Source organism: Dromiciops gliroides, chromosome 1, assembly GCF_019393635.1.
Source record: "Dromiciops gliroides isolate mDroGli1 chromosome 1, mDroGli1.pri, whole genome shotgun sequence".
Taxonomy (NCBI): domain Eukaryota; kingdom Metazoa; phylum Chordata; class Mammalia; order Microbiotheria; family Microbiotheriidae; genus Dromiciops; species Dromiciops gliroides.
In genome coordinates this window covers 597814234-597827964 of record NC_057861.1, presented here as the reverse complement: position 1 = coordinate 597827964, position 13731 = coordinate 597814234, and the positions used below count along the sequence as shown (strand labels likewise).

Below are 13731 nucleotides of genomic sequence, written 5' to 3'. Positions count from 1 at the left end.
CAGATAATGGTGGTGGTGGTGGTAGTGGTAATGAAGATGAACCCCTTCTTCAGTGACTGCTCCCCTTATGGCTGTGAGCCCAGGCTGGAACCTGGGACTGTGGTCTGTGGGGAACTGGAACTCCCAGAGCATTTGGGTTCAGGATCCTGGGATGGCTCCAGTAAGGTTTAAGGAAAGATGGTGGTCAAGATGGGTTTGACTCACCTGGGATATGCTACCTCCTATCTCTGTTTCAGTGATGCAAGAGATATTGTAGAGGTAGAACTGACAAGTCATTAGCAACTGATTGAACACGGGGGAGTCAAGGATGATTCCAAAGCTATAAACCTGAAGGATGGTGGTACCATCCATAAAATTAGAGAAGTTTGGAAGAGGAACAGGTTTGAAAAAAATATGAGTTCCACATTATACATTCTGAGTTTAAGATGCCTACAGAACCTGGATCCAGGTGGAGTCTTCTAGCAAGAAGTTTATGATGCAGGACTGGAATTCAAGAGAGACAGATGAGGGGTGGATATAAAGATTTGGTCATCATCTACATAATGATGATAGAGGAACAAAGTGGAGCAGATAAGATCGCTAAGAACATGGAAAAGAGAGCCCAGGACCGATATTTATAGTGAAAGCATTGATGTGAACAAGAGTAAAAGTGTACTCAGACAGCTAGAGGAAGATCAAGAAAGAGCAGTGTAATGGAAGCAAAAGGGAAGAGAGATCACCTAGAAGAAGGGGGAGGCTAACAGTGTCAAAAGCTTCAGAGAAATCAAGCAGAATGAGGGAAAGGGAAAGGTCATCAGACCTGGTCATTAAGAGATCTTAGAGAAGGAAGTTTTACTCAAGTAGTGGGGTTAGAAGGCAGAATTCAAGGAACTAAGAAGAAAGTGGGAGGTGAGTAAATGAGACAATGACTGCATCAAACTCTTTTCCAGGAGTCTGGCTGCAAAAGGGAAAAGTGCTATTGGACAACAGTATTTCAGGAATGTCAGAGTTAAATGAGTTTTTTAAGGGTGGAGGAGACCTGGACAAATATTTAAGCAGTAGAGAAGAACCAAATAGATAAGCAAAGATTGAAGATGTGAAAAAGAGAGGGGGGGTTGGGCGGCTAGGTGGCGCAGTGGATAGAGCACTGGCCCTGGATTCAGGAGTACCTGAGTTCAAATCCGGCCTCAGACACTTGACACTTACTAGCTGTGTGACCCTGGGCAAGTCACTTAACCCCCACTGCCCCACAAAAAAAAAAAGAGAGAGAGAGAGGGGATGTTCACAGGGAAAACCCCTAGATAAGACAGGTAGGGATCAGAACAAAATCACAAGTGTAGGGGTTAGCTTTTAAGAAGAGGTGCCCACTTCATCAAAAAGCAAAGACTGGGTGCAGCTAGGTGGCACAGTGGATAGAGCACCGGCCCTGGATTCAGGAGGACCTGAGTTCAAATCCAGCCTCAGACCCTTGATACTTACTAGCTGTGTGACCCTGGGCAGGTCACTTAACCCTTGTTGCCCCACCAAAAAAAAAAAAAAAAAGCAAAGACTGGGGAAGGATGAAGAGAGATTTTGATGCAAGGAGTAGGAGGCAAGGCATAAGGCAGAAAATTCTAACCCAAATTTCCCAATTGTGAGTCCAGCATTCTTTCCACTACCCTATTCTGCTATTCCTAGAGTGCTTTGATAATGTATCTAATATAAGGGAAGGGATGACCTTAAACTGAACCTATTCAAGGAATGAAAATACCAGAATTCATTAACATCACTGACAAAGCATAGCAATTTATTCTTTCCAAAGTTGGAAGACATAATTCATTTATATAATACATTCTTTTTCAAAGTTTGGAAAACTAATTCATTTATTGTATTGAAAAGAAATTTCGGGGGCAGCTAGATGGCGCAGTGGTTAAAGCACCGGCCCTGGATTCAGGAGTACCTGAGTTCAAATCCGGCCTCAGACACTTGACACTTACTAGCTGTGTGACTGTGGGCAAGTCACTTAACCCCCATTGCCTAAAAAAAAAAAAAAAAAAGAAAAGAAATTTCATCTATCTCTGTCTTTTCATGGTATTTTAGGTTTTTCAAGGGGAGACAGAGTGGAAAGAGAGCTAGTCTGGGATTCAGAAGAGATTGGTTCTGGTCCTAGCTCTGCCAAATGTGTGACTTTGGGTAAGTTAGCTCACCTATCTTGGCTCTGGTTTCCTCATTTGTAAAATTAAGGACTATTTTCTGAAGTTCCTTCTAGCTCTTACATTTAATTATTTCTATAAATCTATGAATACCTGCATTGACTGAGCCGTGTCCTGTTCAAATTTTTTAATGTCTTCCTTGACAAGAATCATTTGTTCCTTCAGGAAAGATGCCTCCTGTTTAAGGGCTTCCACATCTCGGAGAACCTTGGGCATATTCTGGAGGGCCTGGTGACTGGTTTCTGTAGAAAAAAATCAAAGAGGCAATATATATAAGTAGATGAAAACTGGCCACCACAAGCAAATACAATTCAAGAACCCTAAAGCCAGATAAGGATCTTTACTAAAACAATCCAAAATGAGATAGAATACTTGCTAACCAAGTTAAAAGGTTGTACTATTTACAATATCCATTCAGTTAAAGAGTTTATGATCTCTTTATTCTAACATCAAGAGTTTATGATCTAAGACAAATTCAAAGGATTCATGATGAAAAAAATGCTATCCATTTCCAAAGAGAGAACTGATGAAATCTGAATGCAAACTGAAGTATCATTTTCTCACTTTATTTTTCTTGCCTTTTTTTTTTTGCTATAAGGCTAATATAGAAATATATTTTGCATGATTTCACATGTGTGATTGATAACATGTTGCTTGCTTCTCAGTGGGTGGAGCAATGAGCAGATGGAAGAGATTTGGAACTCAAAATTTTTTTTTAATGTTTAATATAAATAATAATTTTTTAAAAAAAGAGTTTGTGGTCAGAATTTAGATGGCAGACAGGGGGCAAATAAAACTGAGGAAAAATAACTTTCTTCTATTTAAACTTCAAAGAGCTTCAGCTTTTAATTTTTTTTTTTTGAAAGGCTGAGATGGAATTCAGAAGCAAGTCATGAATGATTCACTAGCAAAATGGCTCCTGTTAAAATACTCACTTGGAACTAACTGCAATGGTCTAGACCAGGAGTTCTTAACCTTTTTTGTGTCATGGACCCCTCTGTCAGTGTGGTGAAGTCTATGGACCACTTCTCACAATAATATTTTTAAATGCATAAAATAAAGTACACGTGATTGCAAAGGAAAATAATTTCATTGAAATATTACTATCAAAATATTTTTTCAATTTCATAGTCTTTTTATTCAAAGTTTTCATGACAATACATAGAAATATAATTATCCAAAGGAACAATGTAAAAACTAACTAGCTGTTCCCTCAGGAACAAAGAAAGATTACTCCAGTGTGATGACCCTAAATACAGGCTGAATATAAATTATTCAAACTTTTAATGTTTTAATACTTTGTATTAAAGTATTTGTATTTAAAAACAAGTTTAACAACCCTTGTTTAAGAACTCCTGGTCTATACTAAATGGTTTCCAAAGTTTTTTGATTGTATATCCCTCTTAGTAAAAGCACTCTATACATGTATATTCACTTGTTCATGAATTATTTAGGTCTATTACTACACTAATAATTATGTGTATTATAAAATACAAAAAGAAACATTATAAAAGGATAAAGATAAAAAAATATGATCCTAGATCAACAAGAAGCCACTAAAGATTACTGAATAGAGGAATGACATAGTTAGATGTGTACACTATTTATATTACCAACTTCTACCCTCTGAGGTAGCCCTGCTCTAGCCATGATGTACTGGGGCGGGGGGGGGGGGGACCCAAAAGTTGTGAGAAAGGAATTTTCCCAATGGCACCAGTGCAACTGCTGCTGATGGTGCCCAGGTAGTACCTACACTGGACTCCTGTAAAGAAATGGGGAAGTGGGGGAGCGAAATTGTACTGCGGAAGGAAGGGGCAAAGTTGAGGAGTATTGGGAGATACAGGGAGGAACAACTATGTAGGAGATAAGCTCCATAACTGGCTATATGCCTCTCCCTATGATTCATTGATTACATATCACTTGTCAGACCCTGGCCCCTAATTTAAAGAACATTACACTAACCATATGAGAATTTCCCCAGTATCCAACCAGTTACTAAGTGTCATCATTTTTACTTCTAAAACATCTCTTGCCTCTCCTCTGTTCTCACCCAGCCACCATCCATCCTAGTGACTTGCAGTGAACTGGATTTAAGTGAGGGTTTTCTAAGTCAATATATAGGCACAGGGATCCTTGTGTACAGTTCAGTAGCTCCCTTTCTGAAGACTACAGGCCCTAAAGGTTCCTCAGAGTACAGCCCAGACCAGATTACAGATAATTGAGAAATGTTTATAAACATATAATGATAGAAGGGAGGGCAGACTGGGGGAGGGGGCAATCAGAAGCAAAACACCTTTAAGGAGGAAAAGGGTGAAAAGAGCTAGAGAATAGAGTAAATGGCATGAGGAAGGAGAAGGATGGAGGGAAATTAAGTTAGCAATAGTAACTGAAAAAATTTTAAGCAAGTTTGTCTAATAAAGACCTAATTTCTCAAACACATAGAGAACTGAGTCAAAGTTGTTAAAATAAGAGCCATTCCCCAATTGATAAATGATCAAAAGATATGAACAGTTTTCAGATGAAATAATCAAAGCCATCTATAGCCATTGGGGAAAAAAAAATGTTCCAACTCACTATGGATTAGAGAGATACAAGCCAAAACAATTTTGGGGTACTACCTCATATCTACTGGATTGGATAATAGGACGGCAGAAGAAAACAACAAATGTTGTTGGGGATATGGGGAAAATGAGACATTGATGCACTGTTGGTGGATTGTAAACTAATTCAAACATTCTATAGAGCAATTTGGAACTATGGCCAAAGGGCTACAAAACCCTGCATAGTCTTTGAGCTAGTAATACCACCACTAGGTGTGTATTCAAAAAGAGATAAAAAACAAAAAGTTAAAGGACCTATATATACAAAAAATATTTATGTCAGCCCTTTTCTCATGCAAAGAATTCAAAATTGAGGAGATGCCCATCAATTGGGGAATGGCTGAACAAACTCTGGGATGAGATTATGATGGAACACTATTGTTCTGTAAGAAATGATGAACAGGACGCTCTCAGAAAAAACCTGGAAAGACTTACATGAGCTGATGCAAAGTGAGAAGTACTGTATACAAAGTAACAGCATTATTGTAAGATGATCACCTGTGAACAACTTGGCTATTCTCAGCAATGCAATGATCCAAGACAACTCTAAAGGATTTATGAAAAATGTGATCCATCTCCAGAGAAAGAACTGATGGTATGGAAATGTTTTGCATGACTACACATGTATAACGTACAGAATTGCTTCTGTTAAGAAACAGTTTAAGAAGGTTTGGTCAAGACAACCTATCAAAATGGGGAAAATTACTAAAAAACTTACAAAAGAAATATCTGATGTCTTTTCTGTTGTATAGATGTATCTTGTTTAAGAGCCTTACTCTGTCCTATGCTAATTCATTTTCTTCACATTTTCTGATATTAATGAGGGCAGTCAGTCAGTTAATTTGCAAACATTTATTATGAAGGGCAGTTAAATGGCGCAGTGGATAGAGCACCAGCCTTGGATTCAGGAGGACCTGACTTTAAATCCGGCCTCAGACACTTGACACATACTAGCTGTGTGACTCTGAGCAAGTCACTTAACCCCAATTGCCTCAAAAAACAAAACAACAACAACAAAAAAAACCACATTTATTATGAACTTAATATGTGCCAAAGTCTGTGTCAAATGCTGGGGATACAAAGAAAAAGTGAAAACAATCCCTGCCTTCAAGAAGTTTACATTCTAATGTATGAGGTATTTTATTTTTTCCATTACATGTAAAGATAGTTCTCAACTTTTGTTTATACATGCTTTACAATTTCAGATTTTTCTCCCTCCCACCCCTCCCCTAGACAGCAGGTAATCTGATATGGGTTATATCTATATATCTCTATACATATACATATAGATATATTACATTCTAACATGTACAAATATGTACTTTTATAGGTATATAAAAGATACTTACAAAAGAGATACAAGACAACCTTACAGGGGGCAGCTAGGTGGCACAGTGGATAAAGCACCAGCCTTGGATTCAGGAGGACCTGAGTTCAAATCTGGCCTCAGACACTTGACACTTACTAGCTGTGTGACCCTGGGCAAGTCACTTAACCCTCATTGTCCCACCCCACCCCCCAAAAAACCAACCTTAGAGGGGTGTACTAGCATTTATAGAACCAATATTTATGTTTGTATGCACTGAAAAAAATAACACTGACAGTAAGCCAAACTCAGGTTTTATAAAAACCAAATTTGAGAGGGAATTGAAACATATTTGGGCTAATATATAACTATTATCCTTATCTGGGGGGCAACAGAAGAGCTAGAAGGTTAATGAAGAACTGCATGTATTAGCACATTATGATTAAAAAGTTCGTTGCAAATGTTATTTCATTTGATTCTTATAGGAACACGATGAACCTTTAGTTCAGCAAAATATTTGACTGATTTTCAGTGATATTCTTGGAGATAAAATAAGCAATTTAAATTTGCAAAGATCTTTATACAAAGCACCTTCCTTACAAAAACTCCACCAGATAATGTATTATTACTTTCACTTTACAACTAAGGAAATCAAGGTTCAGAGAGGTTGACTTGCCCAGTTACAAAGCTGGCCAACAGCAAAGTTCTAACTCAAATCTAGTTCTTCTGATGCTAATTGATTATACTTAAATAAAAAGGGATTGGGGTGTGACCCTGGGCAAGTCACTTAACCCCAATTGCCTCACTTAAAAAAAAAAAAAGGGGATTGGGACCTCAGATCTTAGATTCTATCAAAATGCCTATGAATGTAGAGCAATCAATACTGGTTACAGCAAATAATGTACCAAAATGTCCAGGGGGAGAATCCTAATATACAGATAAATTCTTCCCATCACTAGAAGTCTATATAAAAGAATTAGTATAACACCACAAATAACTACTTAACATCAAATCCATTTCTTACATCTGGGCTAACTTAATGGAACACATGGAAAAACAAGTTAACATCAAAGCATTCTCTTACCTCTAACATTTCCTCCAACAAAGCATAAATCCACAAGTCTTAACTACTGGATGACCAATCCACTATGCCATCCATCATTATCATCATCTGCTAGTTAGAAATGGTACATTATGGGGCGGCTAGGTGGCGCAGTGGGTAGAGCACCGGCCCTGGATTCAAGAGGACCTGAGTTCAAATCCAGCCTCAAACACTTAACACATACTAGCTGTGTGACAAGTCACTTAACCCCAATTGCCTCACCAAAACAAACAAAACAAAAAAGAAATGGCACATTATTTCATTAAGTATAAACTAATAGAGAAAACAGTCAACAGAGGTTTGAATACTTACAAATCAGTCAATTTATTGAAACACCACAATTCTGTACCATGCTACTGTTACTAGTCTGGGAGATAAATTAAGGGAAAGGTTAAAGAGGGGAGATTTATGATCTAATGTCTAATTTTAAATCTCACACTACCAAAAGCTTCTTTGGAATTTAAGAAATAGCTGATGGGACTGAGTTGATGGGTATTATGGCTAAGTTATATTAATGTCTACAAACAATGATAATAAGACTTCAAATAGATATATCACAACATGGGATAGAAATACATCATATGGAAACATCTGCTCACTTGTTTCATTTGTGGCCCCATTAACTAATTAACTTCTTTTTTTGTGTGTGCAGGGCAATGAGGTTTAAGTGACTTGCCCAGGGTCACACAGCTAGTGAGTGTCAAGTGTCTGAGGCCAGATTTGAACTTAGGTCCTCCTGAATCCAGGGCCGGTGTTTTATCCACTGCACCACCTAGCTGCCCCAACTAATTAACTTCTGAACATTAAATTGTTAGCTGGTGGAAAAGAACACTAAGAATGCAATCTCATATAGACTTTCCTATCTCATCGAAATGCTAAAAATGCTCAAGTAGGACGTCTTTACCATTTTTGTTATCAGTGACCTCTTTGGCAGTCTAGAGAAATCTATGGACTACACAGAATAATGTTTTTAAATACATAGGATTACAAAGAAATCAATTATATAAAATCATAGTTATCAATATTTTTTTTTCAGGGCATTAAGGTTAAGTGACTTGCCCAGGGTCACACAGCTAGTAACTATCAAGTGTCTGAGGCTGGATTTAAACTCAGATCCTCCTAAATTCAAGGCCATTGCTTTATCCACTGAGCCACCTAGCTGCCCCATAGTTATCAATTTTTTAAAACAAATTCACAAGTCCCAGGTTAAGAAACCCTGTGCTAGGGGTGGCTAGGTGGCGCAGTGGATAAAGCACCGGCCCTGGATTCAGGAGTACCTGAGTTCAAATCCGGCCTCAGACACTTGACACTTACTAGCTGTGTGACCCTGGGCAAGTCACTTAACCCCCATTGCTCCGCCAAAAAAAAAAAAAAAAAAGAAACCCTGTGCTAAAGAAAAAAAATTCATTTTATCATCATGTCCCATTTTAGGAGAGTGCTTCATTGGAATGAACTGCCTAGGAAGGAGGGGGTTTCCCCTTAGCAGAAGTCATCCAACAGAGACTGCATGAGCACTGGTCAGTTTTGTTGTAAAGAAGGTTCTTGTCCAGGTGCAAGTTGGGCTAAATGACCACTAAGGTCTCCCCTGACACTAAGATTCTTCAAGTTTATAGATATGTCTGTAGGTATGGGAAATTTGTCACTGAAATTACAATCATGTGCCAAGCAGAGACATACATTTGACTTTAAAGAAAGACCTCAATTCTTTGTTCTTCCTTTTTTGATACCACAAAGGTTCTGCAGATTCATTAGTGTGGCTACTCCCTCTCCCAGTACAGATGACAACCCTTCTACACTTTCATATACAGATTCCTCAAATTTTGGACATGAGTTTGAGATCCTGTACAATATCCAGAATGGAATTTAAGGAAGAGATTATGAACTGATATATACATCAGTGAATCATTTGGATTGGAATGATTGGAATGATGCCACCTACTGGAGACTTGTTGTGGGAAAGCTCCTCCATGAGGAAAATGCCTCAGAGGGCAAGGCCATGTGGCTTTTTCCTTGGCGTCAGGAAGTGACGTTTGCTCATGGGTGCTGTCTATCAAGGCTACCAGCCAATCAACTTGAGGAGCTTCCTATTTTCTGGGAGGAGACAGGAAGGAGGAAAGAGGGCCTGCGCAGATAGCTCTCACTTTTTTGGGTTCCTGACTTGATGGTGGTGGTGGCAGCAGAGGACTTCACAGGAAATTTGAGGAAAGATAGGAATGCCAGGCTGTTGGAATTCTGTTCTCAATCTTTTTCTATTTTTCAATAAACCCTTAAAAACCTAAACTCGTTTTATCAGTGATTTTAGTCAGTTTCCCCCAAAACTGGGGGAACAGATTAGAATCCACATTTAGAATCTTAAATTACACAGGTGATAATTGTGGCCATAAGAGTACATGAAATCACTGAGGGACAGAGAGTGTGTTGGAACAAAAAAGAGCAAGAGCAGCCCTCTGGAGGACTACACCTATGGAGTAGTTGATGGAAAATTAATTGGGGGACAACTAGGTGGCACAGTGGATGAAGCACCAGCCCTGGATTCAGGAGGACCTGAGTTCAAATCCAGTCTCAGACACTTGACACTTACTAGCTGTGTGACTCTGGGCAAGTCACTTAACCCTCATTGCCCCGCAAAAAAAAAAAAAAAAGGAAAAAAGTAAAGAAAATTAATTGGTGAAGAGCAATCACGGGGGCAGCTAGGTGACACAGTGGATAAACCACCGACCCTGGATTCAGGAGGACCTGAGTTCAAATGTGGCCTTATACACTTGACACTTTTTAGCTGTGTGACCCTGGGCAAGTCACTTAACCCTCATTGCCCCCAAAAAACAAACAAAAAAAATCCAAGAGCAATCAGGTAGGAAGAGGTGAACTTATAGAGAACAGTGTCATAAAAGAAGTCAAGGAGAGAGCATCTCAAAGGTGAGAGAAATCAACAGTATCAAGGGCAACAAAAAGTGGATTGGACTGAGGAAAGGTGAAGTAAAATGAGAGATCTGGACCAGATGATCTCTGAAGTCCTTTACAGATCTAACTCCTACTAGCCTATGATTAAAAGGTCTTTGGTGAGGTTGGTGAAAACTCAGCAACATGCTTCAACAACCAGAATGCAGAGTGTCAAGTAAGTCAAGTAAGTGGGTAATGAGGAAATGGAGGTCACAGGTATAGACTACTCTCTCTCTCTAGATATTTAGAAGTGGAAGAGGGACAGTATAAAACAAGAACCTGAGGGGGTAACAGGGTTGAGGGAAGGTTTGTTGTTGTTGTTTTAAAATGGTGAGGACTCAGGGCAGCTAGGTGGCACAGTGGATAAAGCACTGGCCCTGGATTCAGGAGTACCTGAGTTCAAATCCGGCCTCAGACACTTAACACTTACTAGCTGTGTGACCGTGGGCAAGTCACTTAACCCCCATTGCCCCACAGAGAGAAAAAGAGAAAAAAAAAAAAAAACAAATAAAATGGTGAGGACTCAGCATCATTGTAGGCATGAGAGGAATAGAAAGAAAGGAAGAAACTGAAGATAAAAAAAGAGCAAAAGAAAAGAAAAAAAGGAATCCAGATTGTGTGCGCAATGAGATACAGTACTAGACACTTTCTCTAATTGCCCACAACCTCTCAAACTTCTCCACAACAAAAATTATGCACCCCTCTCCTACCTCCCACAGTAGCAGCACTGAAGCTGCACTAGCAGACCCAAGGACTGGGCAAAGACTTACAACAAAACCCAGCCTAAGACCCTATTCCCTTCCCTCTTTTCAGAGACCCTGGCTCCTGGCATCAGAAGTTTGCCTGGGCAGCAGTGAGAAAGGGCCAGCAGGGCTACAACCCCATAGCACCGGGACTTTAAAGCTCTGAACTGCCAGTGTGGGGCAGACAACTCCACAGCACCAGTGATGCAGCAGTACCAGGCCAGATAACTAAGGAAGAGAGGAAACAGGATAAGATGCTGTGTCTGTGGAAACAGGAAGAGAGAGAGTTCCAGCACTCAACTAGGCCTGAGAGTAAGAGCACAGCAACAGCATTCAGCTGGTCCCAGTTCTAACCACCCAAAAGTCATTTGGGGCAGAAACCTAGGCAGCTGAACCACGAACTGCCTTATGTAGGAAGAGGCTGAGAGGCTTTGAGATTCAGTCTCCAGGAAGCCACAATTAGAGGGGACAGTCAAAAAGTGAATATGGGAAAATTAAAGGTGGGGCAGGAGGAAGAGACTGAAATTACCAAAGATCTCAGGAAATTCAAAAAGACCCAGACCTTGAACACAAACAGATACATGAATAGGGAAAACATTAACAACAAAAGAATATAAATGTGTAAGTCCTCCAGATCTAGTAAACAACTTCAGGCAACTAAGGAAAGAAAAAAAGGAAATAAAAAGATGATTGAGAGAAGGAAAAGTACAGTCATCATTTCAAAGTTAAAGCCCCTATCTTTGACAAAAGTTACTTATCAAAACAAAAAAAAATTTAGTTACATAAACAAAATAAGAGATCATCCAGGTTTTTTATGAAAACCTACACTGAGGAGAAACTAGCCACATCCAGAGTCAACCATCTTAACCTGAGATAGCTCTATTTATCAAATTAACCAATGGTTTGTCTATTTTATTGATTTTTTCATAAAACCAGCTTAGTTTTATTAATTCTATAGTTTCCTTGCTTTCAGTTTTATTAATTTCTCCTTTAATTTTCAGGATTTCTAATTTAGTATTTAATTGGAGATTTATAATTTGTTCTTTTTCTGGCTTTTTAAGTTGCATTGATCTCCTCTTTCTCTTTTTTATTCATGTAAACAGTTAGAGATATAAAATTTCCCCTAAGCACTGCTTTACCTGCATCCCATAGATTTTGGTATGTTGTTTCATTACTGTCATTCTCTTGGATTCTATGTTTCTATGATTTGTTGTTTCACCCACTCATTCTTTAGAATGACATTATTTAGTTTCCAACTGATTTTCAGTCTACCTTTCCATGGCGCTTTATTCCATGTAATTTTTATTGCATCATGATCTGAGAAGGATGCATTTACTATTTCTGCCTTTCTACATTTGACTATGATGTTTTTGTGCCCTAATACATGGTCAATTTTTGAAAATGTGCCATGTACTGCTGAGAAAAAGGTATATTCCTTTCTTTCCCCATTCAATTTTCTCCAGACATCTATCATGTCTAAATTTTCTAGTATTCTATTCACCTCTTTCACTTTTTTCTTATTTATTTTGTGGCTAGATTTATCTAATTCTGAGAGGCGAAGATTCAGATCCCCCACTAGTATCCATAGTATTCAATCAATAGTATTACTGTCTATTTCTTCTTTAACTCATTTAACTTCTCCTTTGGATGATATACCACTTCTTGGCACATACATGTTTAATACTGATATTACTTCATTATCTATAGTACCTTTTAGCAAGATGTAGTTTCCTTCCTTATCTCTTTTAATTAGATCTATTTTTGCCTTTGTTTTGTCTGAGATAAGGATTGCTACCCTTGCTTTTTTGACTTTAGCTGAATACATTTATTCATTAGTATAATACATTCTGCTCCAGCCTTTTACCTTTACTCTGTGTGTATCTCTCTGCTTCAAATGTGTTTCTTGTAAACAGCATATTGTAGGATTCTGGGTTGGGTTTTTTGGTGATTTTTTTTGGCAGGGCAATGAGAGTTAAGTGACTTACCCAGGGTCACACAGCTAGTTGTGTCAAGTGTCTGAGGCTGGATTTGAACTCAGGTCCCCCTGAATCCAGGGCTGGTGCTTTATCTACTTCACCACCTAGCTGCCCTCAGGATTCTGGTTTTTAATCCACTCTGCAATTTGCTTCCATTTTATGGCAGAGTTCATCCCATTCACATTCACAGTTATTATTACTGTCTATTCCCCTCCATTCTATTTACCCGCTTTGTACTTTCCCACCCTTCTTTCACTCTATTCCTCCTCACCAATGTTTTGCTTCTTACCCCTGCCTCCCCCAATCTGCCCTCCCTTTTTATCACCCCCCTCCCTTTTCTTTACCCTTTTCTCCCTTGCTTTTGCGCTCCCTTTTATCAGTCCTACCCCTTTCCCCTTACCCTTTTACTTCCCTAAAGAATAAGCTGGGCAGCTAGGTGGTACAGTGGATAAAGCACTGGCCCTGGATTCAGGAGGATCTGAATTCAAATATGGCCTCAAACACTTACTAGCTGTGTGACCCTGGGCAAGTCATTTAACCCGTTTCCCGCCCCCCCCCAAAAGAATAAGCTAAGTTTCTTTATCTAAATGAACATATATGTTATTCCCTCTGAATCAAATCTAGTGAGAGTAGGGTTGAAATAATGTTCACCCCTCCCTTCTTTCTCTCTATTGTAATAGGTTTTTTTCACCTCTTCATATGATGTAATTCACCCCATTCCACCTCCCCTTTCTTCTTCTCCCCATAAACTCCCTTTTTAACCCCTTAATTTTCTTTATATCATCACATCCAAGAAAGTTTATATTTACACCCTCTGTGTATAATACTTCTTTCCACCCAAATACATACACAGTTCTCAAGAGTTATAAGTATTATCTTCCCATGTAGGGATG

The 13731-nt window shown here is 38.9% G+C and overlaps 1 protein-coding gene across 1 annotated transcript in view; it reads right to left on the bottom strand.

Annotated features, from left to right (window-relative positions):
- Window positions 1-13731, bottom strand: part of COG7 (component of oligomeric golgi complex 7) — a 70577-nt gene that overhangs the window by 45626 nt on the left and 11220 nt on the right. The window contains 1 exon segment of the mRNA XM_043976024.1: window positions 2265-2413. Within this exon segment, the coding sequence (XP_043831959.1) occupies window positions 2265-2413 (149 nt within the window).